The following is a 25,125-nucleotide window of genomic DNA, read 5'->3' on the forward strand; positions in this document are numbered from 1 at the left end:
GTTTTATGTGGAATTTAGTATACACATTGAGGTTTATTTTCAGCATAAGCGCTACATCTTTCTTTTATATATATTTAACTTTGTTATAACGCGGGGACACATTTTGTAAGCAACTGCTGATTATATAGATTTTTTAATTTATGGTAGAACATAGGAACCCTCACTTTATTTAGAACAGATCTTTACATTCCTGTGTCAGCAAAATTTTTTTTTGTTTATATAGAAACATGAGGTATTTGGCATGGCACTGCACAGGTTAATGCATAACCTCTGTCTGTAGCACAAGAGTTGACATTTCTTATGAAGAAACTGCAATTCCCACAATCCCTAGGTCTCTCCGTCTAGTGCTCATGCAGGTGAGAGCTACACAGTAATTAAATCTGACACAGAGCATTCGCAGTCAAACAGAAAGCTCACAGCAGGAAGATTTTTTTTTTTATACATTAGCCCCATCATATTTGTGATGCAACACAGAACAGATGGCAAGGCATTAACTGGACGCTGTGTGACCCAGGACAGAAAATGATCTGGCTGGTGCATAGGGACCAGCTATCTGAAGCAGTACATGGACACAGGAGAATCAATGAGCTATGACACAAACTGCAGCCACAAAACGTAAGCACATTATTACAAGGTAAGGCAAACAGCACAGGGAATATATCTACACTAATAGCTACTTTAAACAGCAGAAACATTTGAAAGTGTACAATGCCTTTAATTAAGCAGAGCATTCCTTTATATAATTCACTTAACGCATGACTGTTCACAGGTATAAAAAATATGTATATTAAAAAACATTTTTTGCATAATCAATAAAAACATAGCAACTTACCAGCAGAACTGGCCGGATGGACATGATTGTATTGCTGCTTCCTCCCCAGTCCACACGGCTCTTATATCGCCCTTTTTCTAGTATATACTGCTCGCCACAGTAATGTTTCTGCTGATATGCCACCCACCTAATAAAAAAAGAGATGCGGTGAGTAACAGTTTACTTTATTCTGTACAGCATAACGAATTTGACAGAAAAATCAACAGCAGGAAGCTCCTGTGTGGAGGAAGTTTGGTAAATCCATTCAGACCCATCACTGCTCCCCCTCCAATGTGTCCAGCCTCTGGTCAGGAATTTTCCATATGTGCGGAGAGTACATTGGATTGGAAAGCTCTTCTAATGCCGTCCATAAACGGAGCAAGTTTCGTTCCAATTAATTAACTTGGGTACACTCAGGCTGCTACATGGTTTGACCTGGCCGAGATCCAAACCATCTATGATCAGCTCCTTGTTCCCTGATATGAGTATCATGAATTGCATTGTTGCCATAGATCAGTGGTCTCTAAACTGTCGCCCAAGGGCTGGATGCGGCCCTTTGCTTGCCTTTATTCAGCTCGTGGTTGGGGCAGTATTCGTCTCATTGATATGATGCATTATTTCCTCCTACCAACAACAATAAAAGGACCTATTCTTTTGACCGGCACCAACAGTGGGGCAGAATTCCGCTTATTGACGACAGCAGTAGGGCCCTATTCCTTTCACGGACACCAATGATGGGCCATACTTTCTTCCACTGATGTAAACATTGGAACACTATTCCTCCTACTGACATCAAAGATGGAGCACTATTCCTCTCACTGATACCAATAATGGGGCACGAATCCTGCCACTGACACTAACGATGGGGCACTATTCCTCTCACTGACACCAACAATGGGTAATATTCCTCCCACTAATACCAATGACGGGGGACTATTTCTTCCAATCATAGTAATGATGGAGCACTATTCCTTCTCCTACTAACCATAGGCAATATGTAATTTTTTTTACTCCCACTGACCAAGTCCAACTGGCCATAGTGGGCTACTGGCCCTCGTAATGTCTGAAGGACAGTAAACTGGCTTTTTGTTTAAAATGTTTGGAGACCCTTGCCACAGACAAAAAAACTAAAATGTAGGCCACTGTCATGTTCCTCTACAGAAGAGTATGGGTGATTGTAAGTGCTTTAATTTCTCATCAAACATGATTGGGCATTAAAAATGTACATTGCTTCATCATAACCACTATATCTAATTGAACAGTCACTTTCCAATGTGAATATTCGCTTTCCTACATGCAGAGTTTCCACTCTTTTTGTAAGCCCAGCCCTAAGCATTTGACTAAATGCATCGGGGGGGGGGGGGATTTACTAAAACTGGAGAATTCAGAATCCTGTGCAGATGTGCATGGTAACCAATCTCCTTCCAAATTCAGCTTGTTGAATTAGTCTTTGACAATAAAACCTGGAAGCCAATTGGTTTTTATGCAGAGCTGCACAAGATTTTGTACTCTCCAGTTTTAGCAAATCCCCCTCATTGTGTGAAGATTGACTCAAATTAATAATTCATGTAAAAAGCAAATTCCTGTTAATTTTTCTCATCCGTACATGACATAATAACTGAAGTGAATCTTCACATCTATTATTAAGTGATTCTACGCTCCTTTATTAAATCAGCTACGCTGAAAACTATGAACTCCCTATGTGGCTAATATTATCTCAACAGCTGTTAAGAAAGATACAGAGCAATGAGCTGCTGAGAGCAAACACCTTTCAGAGTGCAGCTAAGCATCCGCTGTTAGGTGTCCAGGACGCAATAATGCAGCATCTTAAGTGTCTTTTTTTTCTCCTTTTTTTTGCTGAGTGGCAATTTTATATGGGACTAATGCTCCAGAACCATGAGCCAAGCATTTGGGTTGCAGCACAGCCCCGATAACTTGAATGGCCACGTTGAATTGGCAGTGCCGCAGGTCAACTCAACATGCCACATTAAATTTGCCACGATGCAAAGAAGCACTGGCATGTGAACATTGCCTCCGTCTGTAATATAGGCTTTAGGTGGGTGGTCAGGAGATGGTAAAGAGATGGCAGCTGCCAAAGCCAGCAGAATATTAGCATGCATAAAGAAAGAGATGTATTCCAGAGATAAGACTATAATCCTTCCACTTTATAAAACTCTGACCACATCTGGAGTATTCTGTCCAGTTCTGGTCGCCAGTCCTCAGGAGGGATGTGCTGGAGCTGGAGAGAGTCCAGAGACGGGCAACTAAACTGATTAGGGGATTGGAGGACCTTAACCTCCCTGGCGGTAATCCCGAGCGCGACTCGGGTGGATTTTTTAGTCCAGGATCGGTATCCCCGAGTCACGCTCGGGGTAGATGTGCAGAGAGCGCAGCGGTGTCTCTTACCTTCTCCTGGCGATCCAGCGATGATCTCTCATTGCTGTGACCGCCAGCCGAGAGTCCCGCCGCTCGTCCGTCGGTGTGAGGACTTCCTAGTTCCGTTCCCTGCAGCAGCAATGCTGCATGGGAGCGGAACTAGGGAGGGAAATTCAAAACGTTGCACAAAACACAAACACATAACACATTTTATATTATATATATATATATACATATACATATATATATATATATATATATGTGTATATATGTATATATATATATATATATATATATATACACACACACATATATATATATATATATATACCTATATACACACACACATATATATATATATATATATATATATATATACACACACACACACATATATATATATATATATATAATATAGAACGCATGAATTATAATCTAATCAATAATATAATTTTATTATATATATATTATATAATAAAATTATATTATTGATTCGATTATAATTCATGCATTTGTGTTTCAAATTTATCACATCTGGGATGTCTACTAGACTCTTGTTTTGGTCAGGTTTAAGTCAGTAATTACTAAGAATTGTAGGCCTATAATACATAACGCCAAATTTCCATGAAAAAAATTGTACCGCTTTTGGTATATAATTCCTGACATAATCATACCGCCAGGGAGGTTAATTATGAAGAGCGTCTGCAATCGCTTGATTTATTCACCCTGGAGAAGAGACGCCTGAGGGGGGACATGATAGCAATTTATAAATATCTCAATGGGGATCTCAGCATAGAAAAAAAGCTGTTCAGTTGAAGGGATTGCATGAGGACTCGAGGGCATACAATGCGATTGGAGGAGAAGCGTTTTAACCTCAGGCAACGTTGGGGGGTTCTTTACTGTTAGGGCTACAAGATTGTGGAATTCTCTACCACAAGAGGTGGTTTCTGCGGGTAGTATGGTGGCTTTCAAAAGACTCTTAGACGTACATCTCAAGGATCAGAACATTCAGGGCTATGTGAGATGATTACAGCCACACACACCTACACAGGTTGAACTGGATGGACTATTGTCTTTATTCAACCTCACCAACTATACTACTACTATATATGTAACTCAACCGCTGTTTTTACTGCTCATGTGAAAGAAGCCTAAAGGTACACAATACTTTCCCTCTAATGATAACATCAATGACGATTGTTCTTTGGAAAGTAAACTGCTTTATTTACAGCTACATTCCAGTCAGACATGACATTCTTGTATTTGGAAGACAGTATATGTGATAAATGGCTTTCTGTCTTGCCGATGCCTTGCTTGTTAAATCACTGTCTCATCTTTTGTGAGTCTTCAAATCTGATCCAGGCAGTGTTTTTATGGGTTGATGCACCACCCTGCCACTGAGCCAACATAGCCTCACCCTAACATAATAGAGGAGGAGAAGGACGCAGCACAACAAAAACTGAGGTGACAAGAGATCCTGGTTGCAGTCACATTATACATAGGTACAGTTCCAACGCTTTCAGTGACTGACCCTGTTTGTTTCCTGAAGTTGCTTTTTAAAAGTATGGCAACACTTAGCAGCCAATCAGAATACCTCTTTAAGTGTTTCAGAGAGGCAAGCTTAATAAAAGTTTTTACTGGACTGGAATAGCTCCTCTCCGTGACCTTAAAAAGAGCTTTCAAGTTGTCAAACGTCACAGCGAGTCAATTATGAGATTTGTACCAGGTTTACTAAACATTTGTTTAATTGTTTCACAGTTCCCAAGTTTTATCTCTCTGTACATCTTGTTTTGTTATTAAGATACCTCCGTTTCATGGGCACTGATTAGCCAAGCATCATTAATGGGAAATACACTATAAAGCTTAACGACATGAAGCTGTAGTGTGCCATCAGTTGGGAATTGCAATTTCCAGCATTATAAGGCTTTAGCAGCTCACAGCAGAAACAGAATTACTCAGTACATATTGGTATTCACTATATTTGTGCAGGAAACAGACTTTCCTGGTAGGTATATGAACTTTAAATATCAGTATTTCTTCTATAATGTAATCAGTTTAGGCTCATATATGTAGCATCTGTATTTCCCCATTAGCAGTCGTTTAGTGCCTTCCTTCCATGTTCTAACCTGTTTACTGACAAGAAGGGGGGAAATTCCATTGATTGATAGGAAACAGCCAGTTCTTTTGTACCTGGGGTCCATTGTGATGTAAGGGCCCCAATTACACTTTTGCATTTCTCGTGCAGGTAAAAGAAAAACCACAGAACGTTGTTCTATTTCTCTTGCTTTTCCCATGTGTGGGCATCTAGTTTTCTTGCCCACGCACTTCTTCTCCCAATAAGGTATGAAAATGTTCAGGTCCTTCCAGATAGTTGTTTATAGAGAGTCCCCGTGTCCTGTTAAAATTTACTTGGTACATGCTTCATCCAGGTTATGTCTGGCTACATAGTAAGCCATTAAAAATACTGTATGTATAATGCTGTCACTTATACTTTTAATTTAACTTTTGCTGTTTCTATACTTTTGTCGGGCAGTAAGGTTTGCTTGTTTGTTGGCCAACTGGCTATTGTGTGCAATTATTGTTTTCTACTGTATTATCAATTTTTCATTTTGCTGTGTCTGTACGGTTATGGGACACCGAGGGCTTTGCATTTGTTGATACGGTTTTGTCATGTACAACTGTATGGTTTCTGTTAATAAAAACTAAAAAAAAACAAAAAACTAAAAAACAAAAACAAAATGAAAAATTGCATACCAAATGTACTAGAAACATGACCACTGCATGCTGAGATGCAAAATAGTATCCTTCCTTCATAAAAATAGCCAGTAGAAACAAGTTCTACAGACATATTTTGCGCTAGGCACAGCGATTCAAAAGTGTGATAAGATCTTTGGTATCATAGTCAACAAAAAGGGAATTGCATAAAGAAAACACAGTCCATAATGGAACTGGAATGATAATAATGGCTATACTGGAACTAGCCTTATTGTGCATTTTGCTTGCAGGTTCACAGCCAGTCATCTGCATTAAAAATGCACAAGGGTAAATGACATGTTTTTTTTAGTTTTTTGGGCCTCTACTATATTTAATGGTCAGCAGGACCCAAAGGAATGACGACACAGAAACTCAAGGAGGTGGGAGGAGTAGACGGATTAAGCAGTTAACATATTGTATTACTTATCCCTTTCCTAAACCTACAGCCACAGGTGATACATATAATTGATGGCTTGTGATCCTCCATTGATTTCCCTGGAAATGTATAGAAAACTGGCGATATGAGAACATTCAATTTAGACTTAAAGGATAAGTTAATCTTTGCTGAAAAAATAATAAATGCATACATTTTTTGTAGAAGGAAAAATGTGCCTTTATTTATTTATTTTTTTCCTGGACGAGACTGGAAAGCATTGCACCCCTGATCAGTGGATCAGGGGTGCAATGTCAGGTTTCTGAAGACAAGCTCTGCAGCTTTCTGCCCATACCTTCACATGGGCTGTCTGTTGAAAGCTGCAGGGCTTGTTAATGATCTACAAGAACACTCATCAGTGCCCTCACAGTTCATTCAGAGCTACAAGCCACCACGGCTGACAGTACTTGTAGTTTATTAATTCACAGGAACACTCTTTTTAAAAAGTGACAGTGGGCACGGAGAGAAGATCCCATGCCTGCTGTCACACTGAAAGGGGGATTGGAAGAACAGGTGGCAGAAGCTGGAACATAATGTAGATATTCGACAGCACACCAAGGATCTTCAGTTTCTTCCAAATGGTTTTTAATTAAAGAAAGATCATCAAAAAACAGTGTAGTGCAACGTTTCGGAGTCACGCAGGACCCCTCGTCAGTGCCGGAAGAAGGGGTCCTGTGTGACTCCGAAAATTAGCTCTACATTGTTTTGTGATGTGATCTTTCTTTAATTAAACCGGTTTGGACGAAATTGATAAACCTTGGTGTGCTGGCGTATATCTACATTATCATGCATGTTCCAGTATCCAGCTGGCGGTTGTTACAGCACCTGGTACTTTTAGAGCTTATTCCTGGAATGTGCGCAATGGGAATATTGACTGTGTACTAGGAGCAAAGATGTTACATGTTTGACTCTAAATACGGGTGAACCATGAAGCATGTTCCAAAAGGTGAACCTAGCCTTTAAAATGGGACTCCAGTTAAAACGTTTTTTTGTGTTGTTCTGGATGCAATAGGAAATGGACCAAACATGTTTCAGATCTGTATATCGATTATTGTTTACACTGTGATTTATTTATTACAAGTATTTATATCCCTTTTGTTTAATATCCCCCAATACATGTGAGATACGGCACCTATGGGAGTCTGAACAGTATTGTACAACAACATTTTGAAGCGGAAGCGCTGGGAGCTGTATGATTCTGTGAAAGGTTGCAGTGGTCCTTAAAGCGGAGTTCCAGCCATTCACTCACCTGTTCAACGGTCCAGCGATGCGGCCACCCGAAGCCTCGATCCTCTCCCTCGGCATCACTGCTGTGGGCACCCGGCTGTGACAGTTTGCGGCTTCACAGCCGGGTACCCACTGCACATGCGCGAGATTCGCGCAGCGTCTTGATTGGCCGGCAATCTTCTGGGACCTCTGACGTGTCCCAGAAGATTGCAGGGAGGGAGGGGGAGAGGAGAACTTCCGTTCAGGGCGTCGCGGCGCTCCGAGCGGAAGTGGGAGCGGGTACCTGTCAAAACTAGGTACCCGCTCCCCCCAAAAAAAATGACATCCCAAATGTGGCATGTCAGGGGGTCAGGACTCCCTAAAGCGGAAGTTCCAATTTTGGGTGGAACTCCGCTTTAACCACTCACTGCTCCAGATCCACTTTTGTCCGGTAAGAGGCAGTATATGTGGGCTGGGAATTCACTCTGTCTTTGTCGGTTTATCACCTGGGTGGATGTCCTATTAGTACCTCCCACATCTTGTATTGCTGCATTGCTATCAAGATTCTCCAGTTTTCTACGCATATTGAGCAATTGATTGCATGTGGACTGTTGGGACATTAGTTTTAGCGCAACTCTATTTTTGATATATACAGATTTACATACCAGTGTTTTGAGTTTGCTGCTATAAAGGCGCTGGTATTTATTGCATTTTATAAGTATTTATATAGCAGGAATAATATACGCAGTGATTTACATACTGTACATATGCCGTCACTTCTTCCCCCACTATTTTCATCATAGGTCCATTGCAATCCCACTGAAAACCTTCCTACCAAATCTCTCTGCCTGCACTGACATAAAAAGTGGGGTCAGTACAGAGAAGGCTTTTCACGTTAGTACTATTAGCTGCTGCTAAATGTCAGTGAAACAAGCTACATTGCTAGATGTCAATTGTTGCCTAAAGTTCACAAAACTTTTGAAGCAACCTAGTACGTGGAGAGAGCATCAGAAGTCCCCTTGATTTTTATCCCAGTAAACACATACTCTGGCATTGAAATAAAAAAAAAAAGTAATGCTTTGTGTCTGCAAAACTGAAAACCCAGGACGTATATAAAAATTGCACTGATAATAGAAACCTATCATTGAGTGAGAATTTTCTAACTGCAGTAGGAACACAATGTGTTCCTTGACCATTTACAATTCCTGATTACAGAAAATGCATTAACCTGTAACTGATGCTTTACAGGCAGTGTAAAAGACAAAGCACGAACACTGCTTTTTAGAGCTTAATATTTCCCAGGCATAATCCATTACAGAAAGGAAATTGCCTTTACGTACTTTTATTAATAGAGCATGGTTATGATATGACACAGATAAGTGTTAGCAGCATTGAGGAGATTGTAGTGCATATTGTAAGATAATAAACACAACTAACTCTTCTGCTGATCTAGTGTGAAAATATCACCTATTTTTTCAGAATTCTACTCACATTCCTTTTTTCACATGAATACACTGTGGTCTTGTGTTATATCCGGCCATTTCCAGATCTGGGATCACCTGATTGAAGAGATCCACATGCTTTCCATCCTCCAAATCTGACTCCAACAAAGTGACAGATGCTTCCAAAAAGTTCTAAAGATAAAACAATATGTTGCCAGTAATTAAATGTTGGGTGTAAATAAAATCTGAACAGAAACTTCATTTTGTTTCCGTACAACATACCTAGAACACAATTAGCGTAATTTTAAAGGTAAAATGTCCTCGCACTGGGGTCCGAAAAGTCCGATGTAAGCAATATTTCTCAAAACGCTGCTACATACTAGTTCCCCAACCAGGACACAACACTTGAATCAATTGTTCAGCTTCACTCTGATTGATGTACCTGCCATGAATAATAATTCAGCTTGGCTACATAAGAGTTTCACTATAACTGAAGGCTTCCTGTCCAGGTAAGTGTGCATTCCACAGATTTTATTTAAAGCCAAACTCCAGGAAAACCAGCCATATACACAATTAAAATGCATATATGGTTACAGTTTTACCTGAAAGAAAAACCCCTAATACTGCTGTGCAGCCGGTTACACTCATTTTTCACACTGCACAACCTAATCATTAACATGCGGAGTTCCTGATTAAGAAAGTCTTCCAGATATTTCTTCGTTATCTCTCTGCCTCCAGCCTCCCCAGTGATCAGTGATTCAATATGATCACCTCTGCCCACTGAGCAGGAAGTTACTACCTGGTTGAGCTGGGCATAGATGGATTGAATCAAAGCCGGTTCAGCAGGGACTGGCAGAGATTTGATCTATCTAAAGGCAGGCTGGTTGTGCTGAAGTCGATCCAGCCTGTCAGATTTTTTGAATGCGATTACTGTCAGCATCTATAACTGCCAGCAGTAATCGTGTTTTGCCGGCAGGGAAGGCTCCCCACCGGCAGAACACAATAGCGCTGTGGGAGTTACAGGAAAGAAAATGATGTAATCTTTGGATGGCCTTAGCATTATTTAACCACTTGCCGTCTGCCCCCTTCAAATGGCGGCGGAGCGGTGAAGCTCTCGTTCTGGGACTACGTCATATGATCGGGCCCCAGAATGGCTGCTCTCACAAGCCCAATGACGCAGCTCTTTACCCATGTGATGGGCTGTGTCCAATCACAGCCGGTCACATGTAAATGAGGAAGTGCTGTTTATCCGCACTCCTCGTCTCACACTGTCAGAGTGTGTGGTGAGGAGAGCCGATCAGCGGCTCCTCCTCAAAGGGGTGACCAGGACAGATAATCAGGGCACTAATCATTAGTGCCCTGAATACAATAAAGCCCCATCAGTGCCCATCAGTGACACCAATCAGTGCACATCAGTGACACCAACCAATGCCCATCAGTGCCAATCAGTGACCTGAAGCAGTGCAAATCAGTGACCCAAGTTAGTGCACATCAGTGCACTAACTATCAGTGCCTGCCCAACAGTGCCGCCTATCAGTGTCGCATATCAGTGGCACCTATCAGTGCACATCTGCGCGGCATATTAGTGCCTCCTCATCAGTGCCACCTATTCAGTGCCCTTCAGTGCTGCCTCATCAGTGCCCATAAGTGCCTCCTCATCAGTGCAGCCTATCAGTGCTCATTAGTGCCGCCTCATCAGCACACATCAGCTTAGGAGAAAAATTACTTATTTACAAAATATACTGACATACTAATGAAAACTTTTTTTTTTTTCAAAATTTTCAGACTTTATTCTTAAAAAAAAAACAGTGGTCATTAAAAACCACCAACAGAAAGCTCTATTTGTGTGAAAAAAAATTATAAACATTTAGTTTGGGTACAGCATTGCGCAATTGTCATTCAAAGTGTGACAGTGCTGAAAGCTGAAAATTGGCCTAGGCAGGAAGGCGGTGAAAGTGGCCAGTAGGCAAGTAGTTATAAAATAGTTTGTCTAAACCACGTAGTAACAGAGAGGTCTACTCGACTGGCTAAGTATGCATGCATCAAGCTGAGGATTTTTGCAAGTACAATATGAATTTATTTCATTCATGTTGGGATGAATTATGATGGAAGTCTCTCTGGGGTATTGTTTCTTGGCGGGGGCGAGTGGGGGAGTTTAAATATTTTTTTGTGACCTTACAATTACTGTATGGCAGGGGGTGGCACCTCACTGGTCTTGATTATTAACTCTTCTCCTGGTGGAGACTTTAGGTTCTGCATAATTGACGAGGCAAATGTTTGTTTTTGGTTTTTTTGCTATACTGTGTGTTACTGTTTTTCCACTGATGGCGTTTTTTTTTTTTTATTGTACTGATGTTTATACCTTTAGTTAAACTTAATAAAAATAATTTTGCAAAAAAAAAAAAGTATGTGTACATCAGTAATGCATGAGGATTTTTTCAGAGATATTTTTGTTCTGTCACCAAAAGCAGGAAAGAAACTAATAGAGCAAGCATATATATTTGCTTTTCTTTTTTTTAAATGGCATGTATATTCACTGGCACCTGTAATACTGCCAGTCCTCAAGTCCTATAATGTATTCAGCACACTCAAGGCACTGTTGACTCAGGTTTGTCTGTTTGCCAACCAGGTGAAACTGGAAACGCTTAGTTACCAGTCCTGTGTGGTTCTTAATTGGCATAACTGAACACTGATTAATCCAAAAAGAATGCACGTGGGCCGTTATGTAGGAGACACCCTTTACCGAAAACTAACTTATCTAAGTTAAACTGTAACTGAGTGAGGTGCTTCAAAATAAAATTTAACTACCCTAATAATTTCAGCCTTAAACACTTTTAGAAGCACTCATGAAAAGAAATACATCTAATAGTACAAAAACATCTTTAAATATAAATACTGATGCATTTTATGTGTGCAGTCCAAATCCACTTATGGAATTCTAATAGCATTTTATTCACTTACATATATCAATAAATTGCCGCAGCTTCACAGTCCTATTTATGCCACCTTCAGGAACCTCGGATGCAGGCAGCAAGGAATTCCACTATTTCCATGTGCGTATGTAAAAAAGAAGGAAAGTGACGCATCTGGTCGCCACATTTAAAAATCTTTATTGAAAACTGAACATGGACACACCAGACATGACAGTACTGCCCATAAACTGCCCACACCCCTCCCCCCTTATAGGAGGGAAATCTATGGGCGGGACTGTCTTGTCTGTTGTGTCCATGTTAAGCTTTCAATAAAGCTTTTTGAAGGTGACAATATTGGTGTGCAACGGTTCTCTTCTACATAAGCATATTGTTCACTATTACAGTAAATCAATGCATTTCTGCATTTCTCTAAACACTGCAATATTCTAGCAAGGGGTAGTAACTGTTAGCGGATCCAGGGGGATTTGGATGTAAAGTGTTACTGAAGTAATTTTTTTTTTTTTTTTATTAAAATAACTCAGTTGCTCTGTGTAATGGTTTAGAAGAGAGCAGCCCAGATCCTCCTCTTCTTGGGTCACCCGCCAGCGATCTTGGCTCCTCTTCTTCTTAATGTATTCCCATAGTAAGCCGTATGCTATGGAGGCACACAGTGTCTACTTGCTCTCGAGCCGTGTGTCTATGGAGGCGCGCTCCATAGACACACATGGTGGGATTTAGCTCTGCCCCCACTTCCTCTTCAATGCTTATGATTGACAGCAGCAGATACCAGTGGCAACTGCTGCTGGCTGTTTGAGTCCCTGTGTGAAGAGGAAGAGAAGGAGAGAATAAAGGTGTATCTCATAAAATTAGAAAATAATCAAAAAATTATTTTATTCAGTAATTTAATTCAAAAAGTGAAACTCCTATATATTATATAGATGCGATATACACAGAGTGATATATTTCAAGCACTTCATTCTTTTAATTTTGATGATTATGACTTATAACTAGTGAAAATTCAAAATTCAATTTATCAGAAAATTCGAATATTACATAAGACCAATAAAAAAAAAAGGATTTTTAATGCAGAAATGTTGGCTTACTGAAAAGTATGTCCATGTACAGTATAGTATGCACTCAATACTTGGTCAAGCCTCCTTATGCATGAATTACTGCATCAACCCGGCCTGCCATGGAAGCCATCAGCCTGTGGCACTGCTGAGGTGTTATGGAAGCTCAGGTTGCTTTGATAGCGACCTTCAGCTCATCTGCATTGTTTGGTCTGGTGTCTCTTGTCTTCCTCTTGACAATACCTCACAGATTCTCTATGGGGTTTAGGTCAGGCGAGTTTGCTGGCCAATCAAGCACAGTGATGTCATGATCATTAAACCAGGTATTGGTACTTTTGGCAGTGTGGGCAGGTGCCAAGTCCTGCTGGAAAATGAAATCAGCATCTCCATAAAGCTGTTCAGCAGAGGGAAGCATGAAGTGCACTAGAATTTCCTGGTAGAGGGCTGCGCTGACTTTGGACTTGATAAAACACAGTAAACCAACACCAGCAGATGACATGGCTCCCCAAATCATCACAGACTGTGGAAACTTCAAACTGGACCTCATGCAACTTGGATTCTATGCTTCTCCACTCTTCCTCCAGACTCTGAGACCCTAACATCCAAATGAAATGTAAAATTTTCCACAGTCCGTGATGATTTGAGGAGCCATGTCATCTGCTGGTGTTGGTCCACTGTGTTTTATCAAATCTAAAGTCAGCGCAGCCCTCTACCAGGAAATTATAGAGAACTTCATGCTTCCCTCTGCTGATCAGCTTTATGGAGATGCAGTAATTCATGCAAAAGGAGCCCCTACCAAGTATTGAGTGCATACTCTACTGTACAATGGACATACTTTTCAGTAAGCCAATATTTCTGTATTAAAAATCCTTTTTTTTTTTAATTGGTCTCATGTAATATTCTCATTTTCTGATATAACGAATTTTGGGTTTTCACTAGCTGTAAGCCAATATCATCAAAATTAAAAGAAAGAAATGCTTGAAATATATCACTCTGTGTGTAAGGCATCTATATAAAATATGAGTTTCACTTTTTGAATTGAATTACTGAAATAAATTAACTTTTTGATGATATTCTAATTTTATGAGATGCACCTGTATCTCTTCTCCCCTCTCTTTCCCATCACACAGGAAAGGGGGAGGATCACGAGCAATAAAATGTTTTTTACCTTATTGAAAGAATGCATTAGGGTAAAAAAACATTTTTACCTTTAGTAACACTATAAGCCTGATTAAAGAATAACTTTAGCGAGGGTGAAATCTTGACAGGGTGTGATCTGTACACCTTGGTGGAATAAATATACTTCATTGTAAAGATAGAGTGTCATTCCTTTACTGTCCTGATTCAAAAACGATTACTTCCTTCCATGTCTGAGAAAGAGTGGAGAGGAAATGTGAATTTGATAGGTACATTGTGGGATCCCGCTTTAGTTTTACATCTTTGAGTCCTATGGTTATATACAGTACATTCATAAAGTATTCAGACCCCCTTTACTTTTTTTAATTTTGTTATTTTGCAGCCTGATACTACAGTTGTTTACATTCATTTTTCTCTCATTAATCTACAGTGCCTTGAAAAAGTATTCAAACACCTTGAAACTATCCATATTTTGTCAAGTTACAACCAAAAACGTGAATGTATTTTATTGGGATTTTAAATGACAGACCAACACAAAGTGGCACATAATTGTGAAGTGGAAGAAAAATGATAAATGATGATGGTTTTAAAAGATTTTTGGGGAATAAATATGTGAAAAGTGTGGCGTGCATTTGCATTCAGCTTCCTTTATTCGGATACCCCTAAGGCCCCTTTCACACTTGCGGACCGTTCACATCCGCCTGTAAGTTTTTCAGGCGGATCTGAACGGATGCCCCATCCATCTCTATGGGGCATCGGATGTGAGCGGAGACATGTCACCTGATTCCCCCATAGAGAAGAGCGGGGACCTGACAGCTCTGTCTCTGCACACAGTGCGGGTTTGCAAAGAAGAATGGCAGAAAATCCCCCAATCCAAGTGTGCAAAGCTTGTCATGTCTTACTCAAAAAGACTCAAGGCTGTAATTGCTGCCAAAGGTGCTTCAACAAAGTTAGGCCCAGTTCACACTGTCAGTCCGACTTTGCCCTGCAACATCGCTCCGACATCGATCCGACTTCCATGCAACTTTAATAAACGGGATCAGACTTAGATCTAACTTTGGGATGAGTGCGACTTGGGTCTTGAGGGGGAACCCCATGTCAATTTAAAAAAAAAAAAAAAGGACGTGACCTTTAAAATGACCTAAAGGTCTGGGATGGATTTTTTTTTTTTGATGATCCGACTTGGATATGACTTCAATGATATTCAAAGGGCTGAAGTCGGACCAAAGTAGTGCAGGAACCTTTTTTAAAAGTTGGACTGACACAAGTCGGACCAGTTAAGACTAGTGTTGAGCGAACACGGACTGTATTATTCGTGTTCGTACCGAATAATTGGATTTTTGTTACCCGAACACGAACACGGACACTTTACTGTATATTCGGGTAAAAATCCGTGTTCGGTCGTTTTATTTCCGGGTTTTGCATGCTTTGGCGCTCTTTTCATGGCGGGCTTTCAACAGCCAATCAACAATCGTTTAACTGGTGTGCCTTAAGCCATCCCAGCCATGCCTGCAAATGTCTCAGTAGCTGTGATTGGCCGTCTGAAGCATGTGACCAAGTCTTTATAAGTTTGAGGCAGCCGCAGCGGCGTCATTATGCTGCTTAGATCAGGGACAGAGCACACATCAACGTGCTGGCTGCTGATTAGGGAAAGATAGGCAGGAAAAAAACATTTGTGTCCGGATAGAATTGAGGGACAGGTCGGAGTGTTTAGGCAGGGCGAGTTGTAGGCATTTTAGGGATAGAGTCTGCTGAATTATAGGGTCAGTGTGTTCTACAAACTACAATCGATATTGCTGTGTGGGGTGGGGTCTGCACTTAGTTCTCCTGATCTACGATCTCTTCTCAATCCTGTTAGGGACAGAGTCTGCTGAATTTTAGGGAAAGTGTGTTCTACAAACTACAATCGATATTGCTGTGTGGTGTGGGATAGGAGATAGGCAGGTGTCAGTGATCCACATCCATTTTTCTGTGTGTGGGCTGCAGTGAACACAATCTTTTTGGGGTGCAGTGAACACAATCCTTTTGGAGTGCAGTGAACAAAATCTTTGTGGGGTGCAGTGAACAAAACCTTTGTGGGGGTACAGTGAACACAATCTTTGTGGGGTGCAGTGAAGACAATCCTTGTGGGGTGCAGTGAAGACAATCATTTTGGGGTGCAGTGAACAAAATCTTTGGGGGGTACAGTGAACACAATCTTTGTGGGGTGCAGAGAAGACAATCCTTGTGGGGTGCAGTGAACAAAATCTTTGGGGGGGTACAGTGAACACAATCTTTGTGGGGTGCAGTGAACAAAACCTTTGTGGGGTGCAGTGAACACAATCTTTGTGGGGTGCAGTGAAGACAATCCTTGTGGGGTGCAGTGAAGACAATCCTTGTGGGGTGCAGTGAACAAAATCTTTGGGGGGTACAGTGAACACAATCTTTGTGGGATGCAGTGAACAAAACCTTTGTGGGGTACAGTGAACACAATCTTTGTGGGGTGCAGTGAACAAAACCTTTGTGGGGTACAGTGAACACAATCTTTGTGGGGTGCAGTGAAGACAATCCTTTTGGAGTGCAGTGAACACAATCTTTGTGGGGTACAGTGAACACAATCTTTGTGGGGTGCAGTGAACAAAACCTTTGTGGGGTACAGTGAACACAATCTTTGTGGGGTGCAGTGAACACAATCTTTGTGGGGTGCAGTGAACAAAACCTTTGTGGGGTGCAGTGAACACAACCTTTGTGGGGTACAGTGAACACAATCTTTGTGGGGTGCAGTGAACAAAACCTTTGTGGGGTACAGTGAACACAATCTTTGTGGGGTACAGTGAACACAATCTTTGTGGGGTGCAGTGAACAAAACCTTTGTGGGGTACAGTGAACACAATCTTTGTGGGGTGCAGTGAACACAACCTTTGTGGGGTACAGTGAACACAATCTTTGTGGGGTGCAGTGAAGACAATCCTTTTGGAGTGCAGTGAACAAAATCTTTGTGGGGTACAGTGAACACAATCTTTGTGGGGTGCAGTGAACAAAATCTTTGTGGGGTACAGTGAACACAATCTTTGTGGGGTGCAGTGAAGACAATCCTTGTGGGGTGCAGTGAAGACAATCCTTGTGGGGTGCAGTGAACAAAATCTTTGGGGGGTACAGTGAACACAATCTTTGTGGGGTGCAGTGAACAAAACCTTTGTGGGGTACAGTGAACACAATCTTTGTGGGGTGCAGTGAACAAAACCTTTGTGGGGTACAGTGAACACAATCTTTGTGGGGTGCAGTGAAGACAATCCTTTTGGAGTGCAGTGAACACAATCTTTGTGGGGTACAGTGAACACAATCTTTGTGGGGTGCAATGAACAAAACCTTTGTGGGGTACAGTGAACACAATCTTTGTGGGGTGCAGTGAACACAATCTTTGTGGGGTGCAGTGAACAAAACCTTTGTGGGGTGCAGTGAACACAACCTTTGTGGGGTACAGTGAACACAATCTTTGTGGGGTGCAGTGAACAAAACCTTTGTGGGGTACAGTGAACACAATCTTTGTGGGGTACAGTGAACACAATCTTTGTGGGGTGCAGTGAACAAAACCTTTGTGGGGTACAGTGAACACAATCTTTGTGGGGTGCAGTGAACAAAACCTTTGTGGGGTACAGTGAACACAATCTTTGTGGGGTGCAGTGAAGACAATCCTTTTGGAGTGCAGGGAACAAAATCTTTGTGGGGTACAGTGAACACAATCTTTGTGGGGTGCAGTGAACAAAATCTTTGTGGGGTACAGCGAACACAATCTTTGTGGGGTGCAGTGAAGACAATCCTTGTGGGGTGCAGTGAAGACAATCCTTGTGGGGTGCAGTGAACAAAATCTTTGGGGGGTACAGTGAACACAATCTTTGTGGGGTGCAGTGAACAAAACCTTTGTGGGGTACAGTGAACACAATCTTTGTGGGGTGCAGTGAACAAAACCTTTGTGGGGTACAGTGAACACAATCTTTGTGGGGTGCAGTGAATACAATCCTTTTGGAGTGCAGTGAACACAATCTTTGTGGGGTACAGTGAACACAATTTTTGTGGGGTGCAGTGAACAAAACCTTTGTGGGGTACAGTGAACACAATCTTTGTGGGGTGCAGTGAACACAATCTTTGTGGGGTGCAGTGAACAAAACCTTTGTGGGGTGCAGTGAACACAACCTTTGTGGGGTACAGTGAACACAATCTTTGTGGGGTGCAGTGAACAAAACCTTTGTGGGGTACAGTGAACACAATCTTTGTGGGGTACAGTGAACACAATCTTTGTGGGGTGCAGTGAACAAAACCTTTGTGGGGTACAGTGAACACAATCTTTGTGGGGTGCAGTGAACACAATCTTTGTGGGGTGCAGTGAACAAAACCTTTGTGGGGTGCAGTGAACACAACCTTTGTGGGGTACAGTGAACACAATCTTTGTGGGGTGCAGTGAACAAAACCTTTGTGGGGTACAGTGAACACAATCTTTGTGGGGTACAGTGAACACAATCTTTGTGGGGTGCAGTGAACAAAACCTTTGTGGGGTACAGTGAACACAATCTTTGTGGGGTGCAGTGAACAAAACCTTTGTGGGGTACAGTGAACACAATCTTTGTGGGGTGCAGTGAAGACAATCCTTTTGGAGTGCAGTGAACAAAATCTTTGTGGGGTACAGTGAACAAAATCTTTGTGGGGTACAGTGAACACAATCTTTGTGGGGTGCAGTGAAGACAATCCTTGTGGGGTGCAGTGAAGACAATCCTTGTGGGGTGCAGTGAAGACAATCCTTGTGGGGTGCAGTGAACAAAATCTTTGGGGGGTACAGTGAACACAATCTTTGTGGGGTGCAGTGAACAAAACCTTTGTGGGGTACAGTGAACACAATCTTTGTGGGGTGCAGTGAAGACAATCCTTTTGGAGTGCAGTGAACACAATCTTTGTGGGGTACAGTGAACAAAACCTTTGTGGGGTGCAGTGAACAAAACCTTTGTGGGGTACAGTGAACACAATCTTTGTGGGGTGCAGTGAACAAAACCTTTGTGGGGTACAGTGAACACAATCTTTGTGGGGTACAGTGAACACAATCTCATACTTCTGAAGCTTTGAGGGTGCTGCCTGTTCTATACTCCTCCTCCTCCTCCTCGTCATCCATCCTTTTAGGTGTACAAACAATAGTAATTGGGGCCTAGTGTGCTTCTGTACGTGTGAAAAACATACACTTTTTTTTTATCATATTTCCTATTCCGCTATTCAATAAAAACCTTTGGGGCTCAATTAAATTGCGGAATAGTCTGTGTCGGTACGTGTGAGATCCACCTTTCCAAGTTTTTGGGGTTCATCTCATACTTCTGAAGCTTTGAGGGTGCTGCCTGTTCTATACTCCTCCTCCTCCTCTTCCTCATCCATCCTTTTAGGTGTACAAACAATAGTAATTGGGGCCTAGTGTGCTTCTGTACGTGTGAAAAACATACACTTTTTTTTGATCATATTTCCTATTCCGCTATTCAATTAAAACCTTTGGGGCTCAATTAAATTGCGGAATAGTCTGTGTCGGTACGTGTGAGATCCACCTTTCCAAGTTTTTGGGGTTCATCTCATACTTCTGAAGCTTTGAGGGTGCTGCCTGTTCTATACTCCTCCTCCTCCTCATCCATCCTTTTAGGTGTACAAACAATAGTAATTGGGGCCTAGTGTGCTTCTGTACGTGTGAAAAACATACACTTTTTTTTGATCATATTTCCTATTCCGCTATTCAATAAAAACCTTTGGGGCTCAATTAAATTGCGGAATAGTCTGTGTCTGTACGTGTGAGATCCACCTTTCCAAGTTTTTGGGGTTCATCTCATACTTCTGAAGCTTTGAGGGTGCTGCCTGTTCTATACTCCTCCTCCTCCTCCTCCTCCTCATCCATCCTTTTAGGTGTACAAACAATAGTAATTGGGGCCTAGTGTGCTTCTGTACGTGTGAAAAACATACACTTTTTTTTGATCATATTTCCTATTCCGCTATTCAATAAAAACCTTTGGGGCTCAATTAAATTGCGGAATAGTCTGTGTCGGTACGTGTGAGATCCACCTTTCCAAGTTTTTGGGGTTCATCTCATACTTCTGAAGCTTTGAGGGTGCTGCCTGTTCTATACTCCTCCTCCTCCTCCTCCTCCTCATCCATCCTTTTAGGTGTACAAACAATAGTAATTGGGGCCTAGTGTGCTTCTGTACGTGTGAAAAACATACACTTTTTTTTTATCATATTTCCTATTCCGCTATTCAATAAAAACCTTTGTGGCTCAATTAAATTGCGGAATAGTCTGTGTCGGTACGTGTGAGGTCCACCTTTCCAAGTTTTTGGGGTTCATCTCATACTTCTGAAGATTTGAGGGTGCTGCCTGTTCCATACTCCTCTTCCTCATCCTCCCTTTAGGGTAGGAAAAAATTTAATCGGGCCTAGTCTGTGTTTGTACGTGTGAGATACACCAGTTTTTTATCCTATTCCGCTATTCAATACACACCCTTTTGGTGTAAAAAACATTAAATTGCGGCATAGTTTGCATATTTGACTGTGAGATACACCCGTGCGATACTGTTGTTCTTTTGTTCCGCTATTCAATAAAGACCTTTCTAGGGCAAGATCTTAAATTTCAGAAATATGAGGAGAGCGTCAAATAGGGGCCGTGGCCTGGGTCGTGGTGGTGCTCAGTGGCGGAGCCAGAGGGTTAGCTGGGGTGTCAATTGACACCCCAGAAAAAGTCCCTGCCACCCCTGTTGCCACCCCGATCCAGGCTGACAGCGGAGGAATCACAGGCAGTGGTGGGATGGGATCAGCCGGTTCGCAGAACCGGCTGATCCCTCTAAGCTGGCGGCCAGGGTCAGGGAGCAGCAGAACAGTGCGTCCCGAAGCCGAGCCCGCCCATTCTGTGACAATAGCGAATGAAAATTCGCTATTGTCACATGGATCCTCCTCCGGCCAATCAGGGAGCGGGTCCTCCCGCTTCCTGATTGGCCGAATGGCAAATGCCGTGCCATTGGTCGAGGAGGCGCCGGCGGGAGGACTGAGAAGATGCAGGGAGCCGCGGACCGATGAGAAGCTGCTGTGATGACCGTCCGTCCGTGAGGTAAGTAAGCCGGTCTCATGGGGGGGGGGGGGGGGGACGCTGGCACTCTGCAATGATTGCGGGCAAATGCTGTGGCACTCTGCAATAATCATTGGGGGCATTGCTGTGGCACTCTGCAATAATCATTGGGGGCAAATGCTGTGGCACTCTGCAATAATCATTGGGGGCAAGGCTGTCTCACTCTGCAATAATCATTGGGGGCATTGCTGGCACTCTGCAATAATCATTGGGGGCATTGCTGTGGCACTCTGCAATAATCATTGGGGGCATTGCTGGCACTCTGCAATAATCATTGGGGGCATTGCTGGCACTCTGCAATAATCATTGGGGGCATTGCTGTGGCACTCTGCAATAATCATTGGGGGCATTGCTGGCACTCTGCAATAATCATTGGGGGCATTGCTGGCACTCTGCAATAATCATTGGGGGCATTGCTGGCACTCTGCAATAATCATTGGGGGCATTGCTGGCACTCTGCAATAATCATTGGGGGCATTGCTGGCACTCTGCAATAATCATTGGGGGCATTGCTGGCACTCTGCAATAATCATTGGGGGCATTGCTGGCACTCTGCAATAATCATTGGGGGCGTTGCTGGCACTCTGCAATAATCATTGGGGGCGTTGCTGGCACTCTGCAATAATCATTGGGGGCAAGGCTGTCTCACTCTGCAATAATCATTGGGGGCATTGCTGTCTCACTCTGCAATAATCATTGGGGGCATTGCTGTCACTCTGCAATAATCATTGGGGGCATTGCTGGCACTCTGCAATAATCATTGGGGGCATTGCTGTGGCACTCTGCAATAATCATTGGGGGCAAGGCTGTCTCACTCTGCAATAATCATTGGGGGCATTGCTGGCACTCTGCAATAATCATTGGGGGCATTGCTGTGGCACTCTGCAATAATCATTGGGGGCATTGCTGGCACTCTGCAATAATCATTGGGGGCATTGCTGGCACTCTGCAATAATCATTGGGGGCATTGCTGTGGCACTCTGCAATAATCATTGGGGGCATTGCTGGCACTCTGCAATAATCATTGGGGGCATTGCTGGCACTCTGCAATAATCATTGGGGGCATTGCTGGCACTCTGCAATAATCATTGGGGGCATTGCTGGCACTCTGCAATAATCATTGGGGGCATTGCTGGCACTCTGCAATAATCATTGGGGGCATTGCTGGCACTCTGCAATAATCATTGGGGGCATTGCTGGCACTCTGCAATAATCATTGGGGGCATTGCTGGCACTCTGCAATAATCATTGGGGGCATTGCTGGCACTCTGCAATAATCATTGGGGGCATTGCTGGCACTCTGCAATAATCATTGGGGGCGTTGCTGGCACTCTGCAATAATCATTGGGGGCAAGGCTGTCTCACTCTGCAATAATCATTGGGGGCATTGCTGTCTCACTCTGCAATAATCATTGGGGGCATTGCTGGCACTCTGCAATAATCATTGGGGGCATTGCTGGCACTCTGCAATAATCATTGGGGGCATTGCTGTGGCACTCTGCAATAATCATTGGGGGCAAGGCTGTCTCACTCTGCAATAATCATTGGGGGCATTGCTGTCTCACTCTGCAATAATCATTGGGGGCATTGCTGTCTCACTCTGCAATAATCATTGGGGGCATTGCTGTCTCACTCTGCAATAATCATTGGGGGCATTTCTGTGGCACTCTGCAATAATCATTGGGGGCATTGCTGTGGCACTCTGCAATAATCATTGGGTGCATTGCTGTGGCACTCTGCAATAATCATTGGGGGCAAGGCTGTGGCACTCTGCAATAATCATTGGGGGCATTGCTGTCTCACTCTGCAATAATCATTGGGTGCATTGCTGTGGCACTCTGCAATAATCATTGGGGGCATTGCTGTGGCACTCTGCAATAATCATTGGGTGCATTGCTGTGGCACTCTGCAATAATCATTGGGGGCAAGGCTGTGGCACTCTGCAATAATCATTGGGGGCAAGGCTGTGGCACTCTGCAATAATCATTGGGGGCATTTCTGTGGCACTCTGCAATAATCATTGGGGGCATTTCTGTGGCACTCTGCAATAATCATTGGGGGCATTACTGTCTCACTCTGCAATAATCATTGGGGGCATTGCTGTCTCACTCTGCAATAATCATTGGGGGCAAGGCTGTGGCACTCTGCAATAATCATTGGGGGCATTTCTGTGGCACTCTGCAATAATCATTGGGGGCATTGCTGTGGCACTCTGCAATAATCATTGGGGGCATTGCTGTCTCACTCTGCAATAATCATTGGGGGCATTGCTGTCTCACTCTGCAATAATCATTGGGGGCATTGCTGTCTCACTCTGCAATAATCATTGGGGGCAAGGCTGTGGCACTCTGCAATAATCATTGGGGGCATTTCTGTGGCACTCTGCAATAATCATTGGGGGCATTGCTGTGGCACTCTGCAATAATCATTGGGGGCATTGCTGGCACTCTGCAATAATCATTGGGGGCATTGCTGGCACTCTGCAATAATCATTGGGGGCATTGCTGTGGCACTCTGCAATAATCATTGGGGGCAAGGCTGTCTCACTCTGCAATAATCATTGGGGGCATTGCTGTCTCACTCTGCAATAATCATTGGGGGCATTGCTGTCTCACTCTGCAATAATCATTGGGGGCATTGCTGGCACTCTGCAATAATCATTGGGGGCATTGCTGGCACTCTGCAATAATCATTGGGGGCATTGCTGTCTCACTCTGCAATAATCATTGGGGGCATTGCTGTCTCACTCTGCAATAATCATTGGGGGCATTGCTGTCTCACTCTGCAATAATCATTGGGGGCATTGCTGTGGCACTCTGCAATAATCATTGGGGGCATTTCTGTGGCACTCTGCAATAATCATTGGGGGCATTTCTGTGGCACTCTGCAATAATCATTGGGGGCATTGCTGTCTCACTCTGCAATAATCATTGGGGGCATTGCTGGCACTCTGCAATAATCATTGGGGGCATTGCTGGCACTCTGCAATAATCATTGGGGGCATTTCTGTGGCACTCTGCAATAATCATTGGGGGCATTGCTGTCTCACTCTGCAATAATCATTGGGGGCATTGCTGTCTCACTCTGCAATAATCATTGGGGGCAAGGCTGTGGCACTCTGCAATAATCATTGGGGGCATTGCTGTCTCACTCTGCAATAATCATTGGGGGCATTTCTGTGGCACTCTGTAATAATCATTGGGGGCATTGCTGTCTCACTCTGCAATAATCATTGGGGGCATTGCTGTCTCACTCTGCAATAATCATTGGGGGCATTTCTGTGGCACTCTGCAATAATCATTGGGGGCATTGCTGTGGCACTCTGCAATAATCATTGGGGGCATTGCTGTGGCACTCTGCAATAATCATTGGGTGCATTGCTGTGGCACTCTGCAATAATCATTGGGGGCAAGGCTGTGGCACTCTGCAATAATCATTGGGGGCATTGCTGTCTCACTCTGCAATAATCATTGGGGGCATTTCTGTGGCACTCTGCAATAATCATTGGGGGCATTGCTGTCTCACTCTGCAATAATCATTGGGGGCATTGCTGTCTCACTCTGCAATAATCATTGGGGGCAAGGCTGTGGCACTCTGCAATAATCATTGGGGGCATTGCTGTGGCACTCTGCAATAATCATTGGGGGCATTGCTGTGGCACTCTGCAATAATCATTGGGGGCATTGCTGTGGCACTCTGCAATAATCATTGGGTGCATTGCTGTGGCACTCTGCAATAATCATTGGGGGCAAGGCTGTGGCACTCTGCAATAATCATTGGGGGCATTGCTGTCTCACTCTGCAATAATCATTGGGGGCATTTCTGTGGCACTCTGCAATAATCATTGGGGGCATTTCTGTGGCACTC

At 43.1% G+C, this 25,125-nt stretch overlaps 1 protein-coding gene across 1 annotated transcript in view; it reads right to left on the reverse strand.

Annotated features, from left to right (window-relative positions):
* The window catches only part of CRYBG3 (crystallin beta-gamma domain containing 3), a 297,693-nt gene that overhangs the window by 53,070 nt on the left and 219,498 nt on the right, over positions 1 to 25,125 (reverse strand). The window contains exons 13-14 of the mRNA XM_082245519.1: positions 9,072 to 9,214; positions 833 to 959 (exon numbers count right to left, since the gene is read on the reverse strand). Coding sequence (XP_082101645.1) covers positions 833 to 959; positions 9,072 to 9,214 — 270 coding nt within the window. The remainder of the gene's footprint in view (positions 1 to 832; positions 960 to 9,071; positions 9,215 to 25,125) is intronic.

This window comes from Pelophylax lessonae, assembly GCF_965119305.1.
Source record: "Pelophylax lessonae genome assembly, chromosome: 2".
Taxonomy (NCBI): Eukaryota; Metazoa; Chordata; class Amphibia; order Anura; family Ranidae; genus Pelophylax; species Pelophylax lessonae.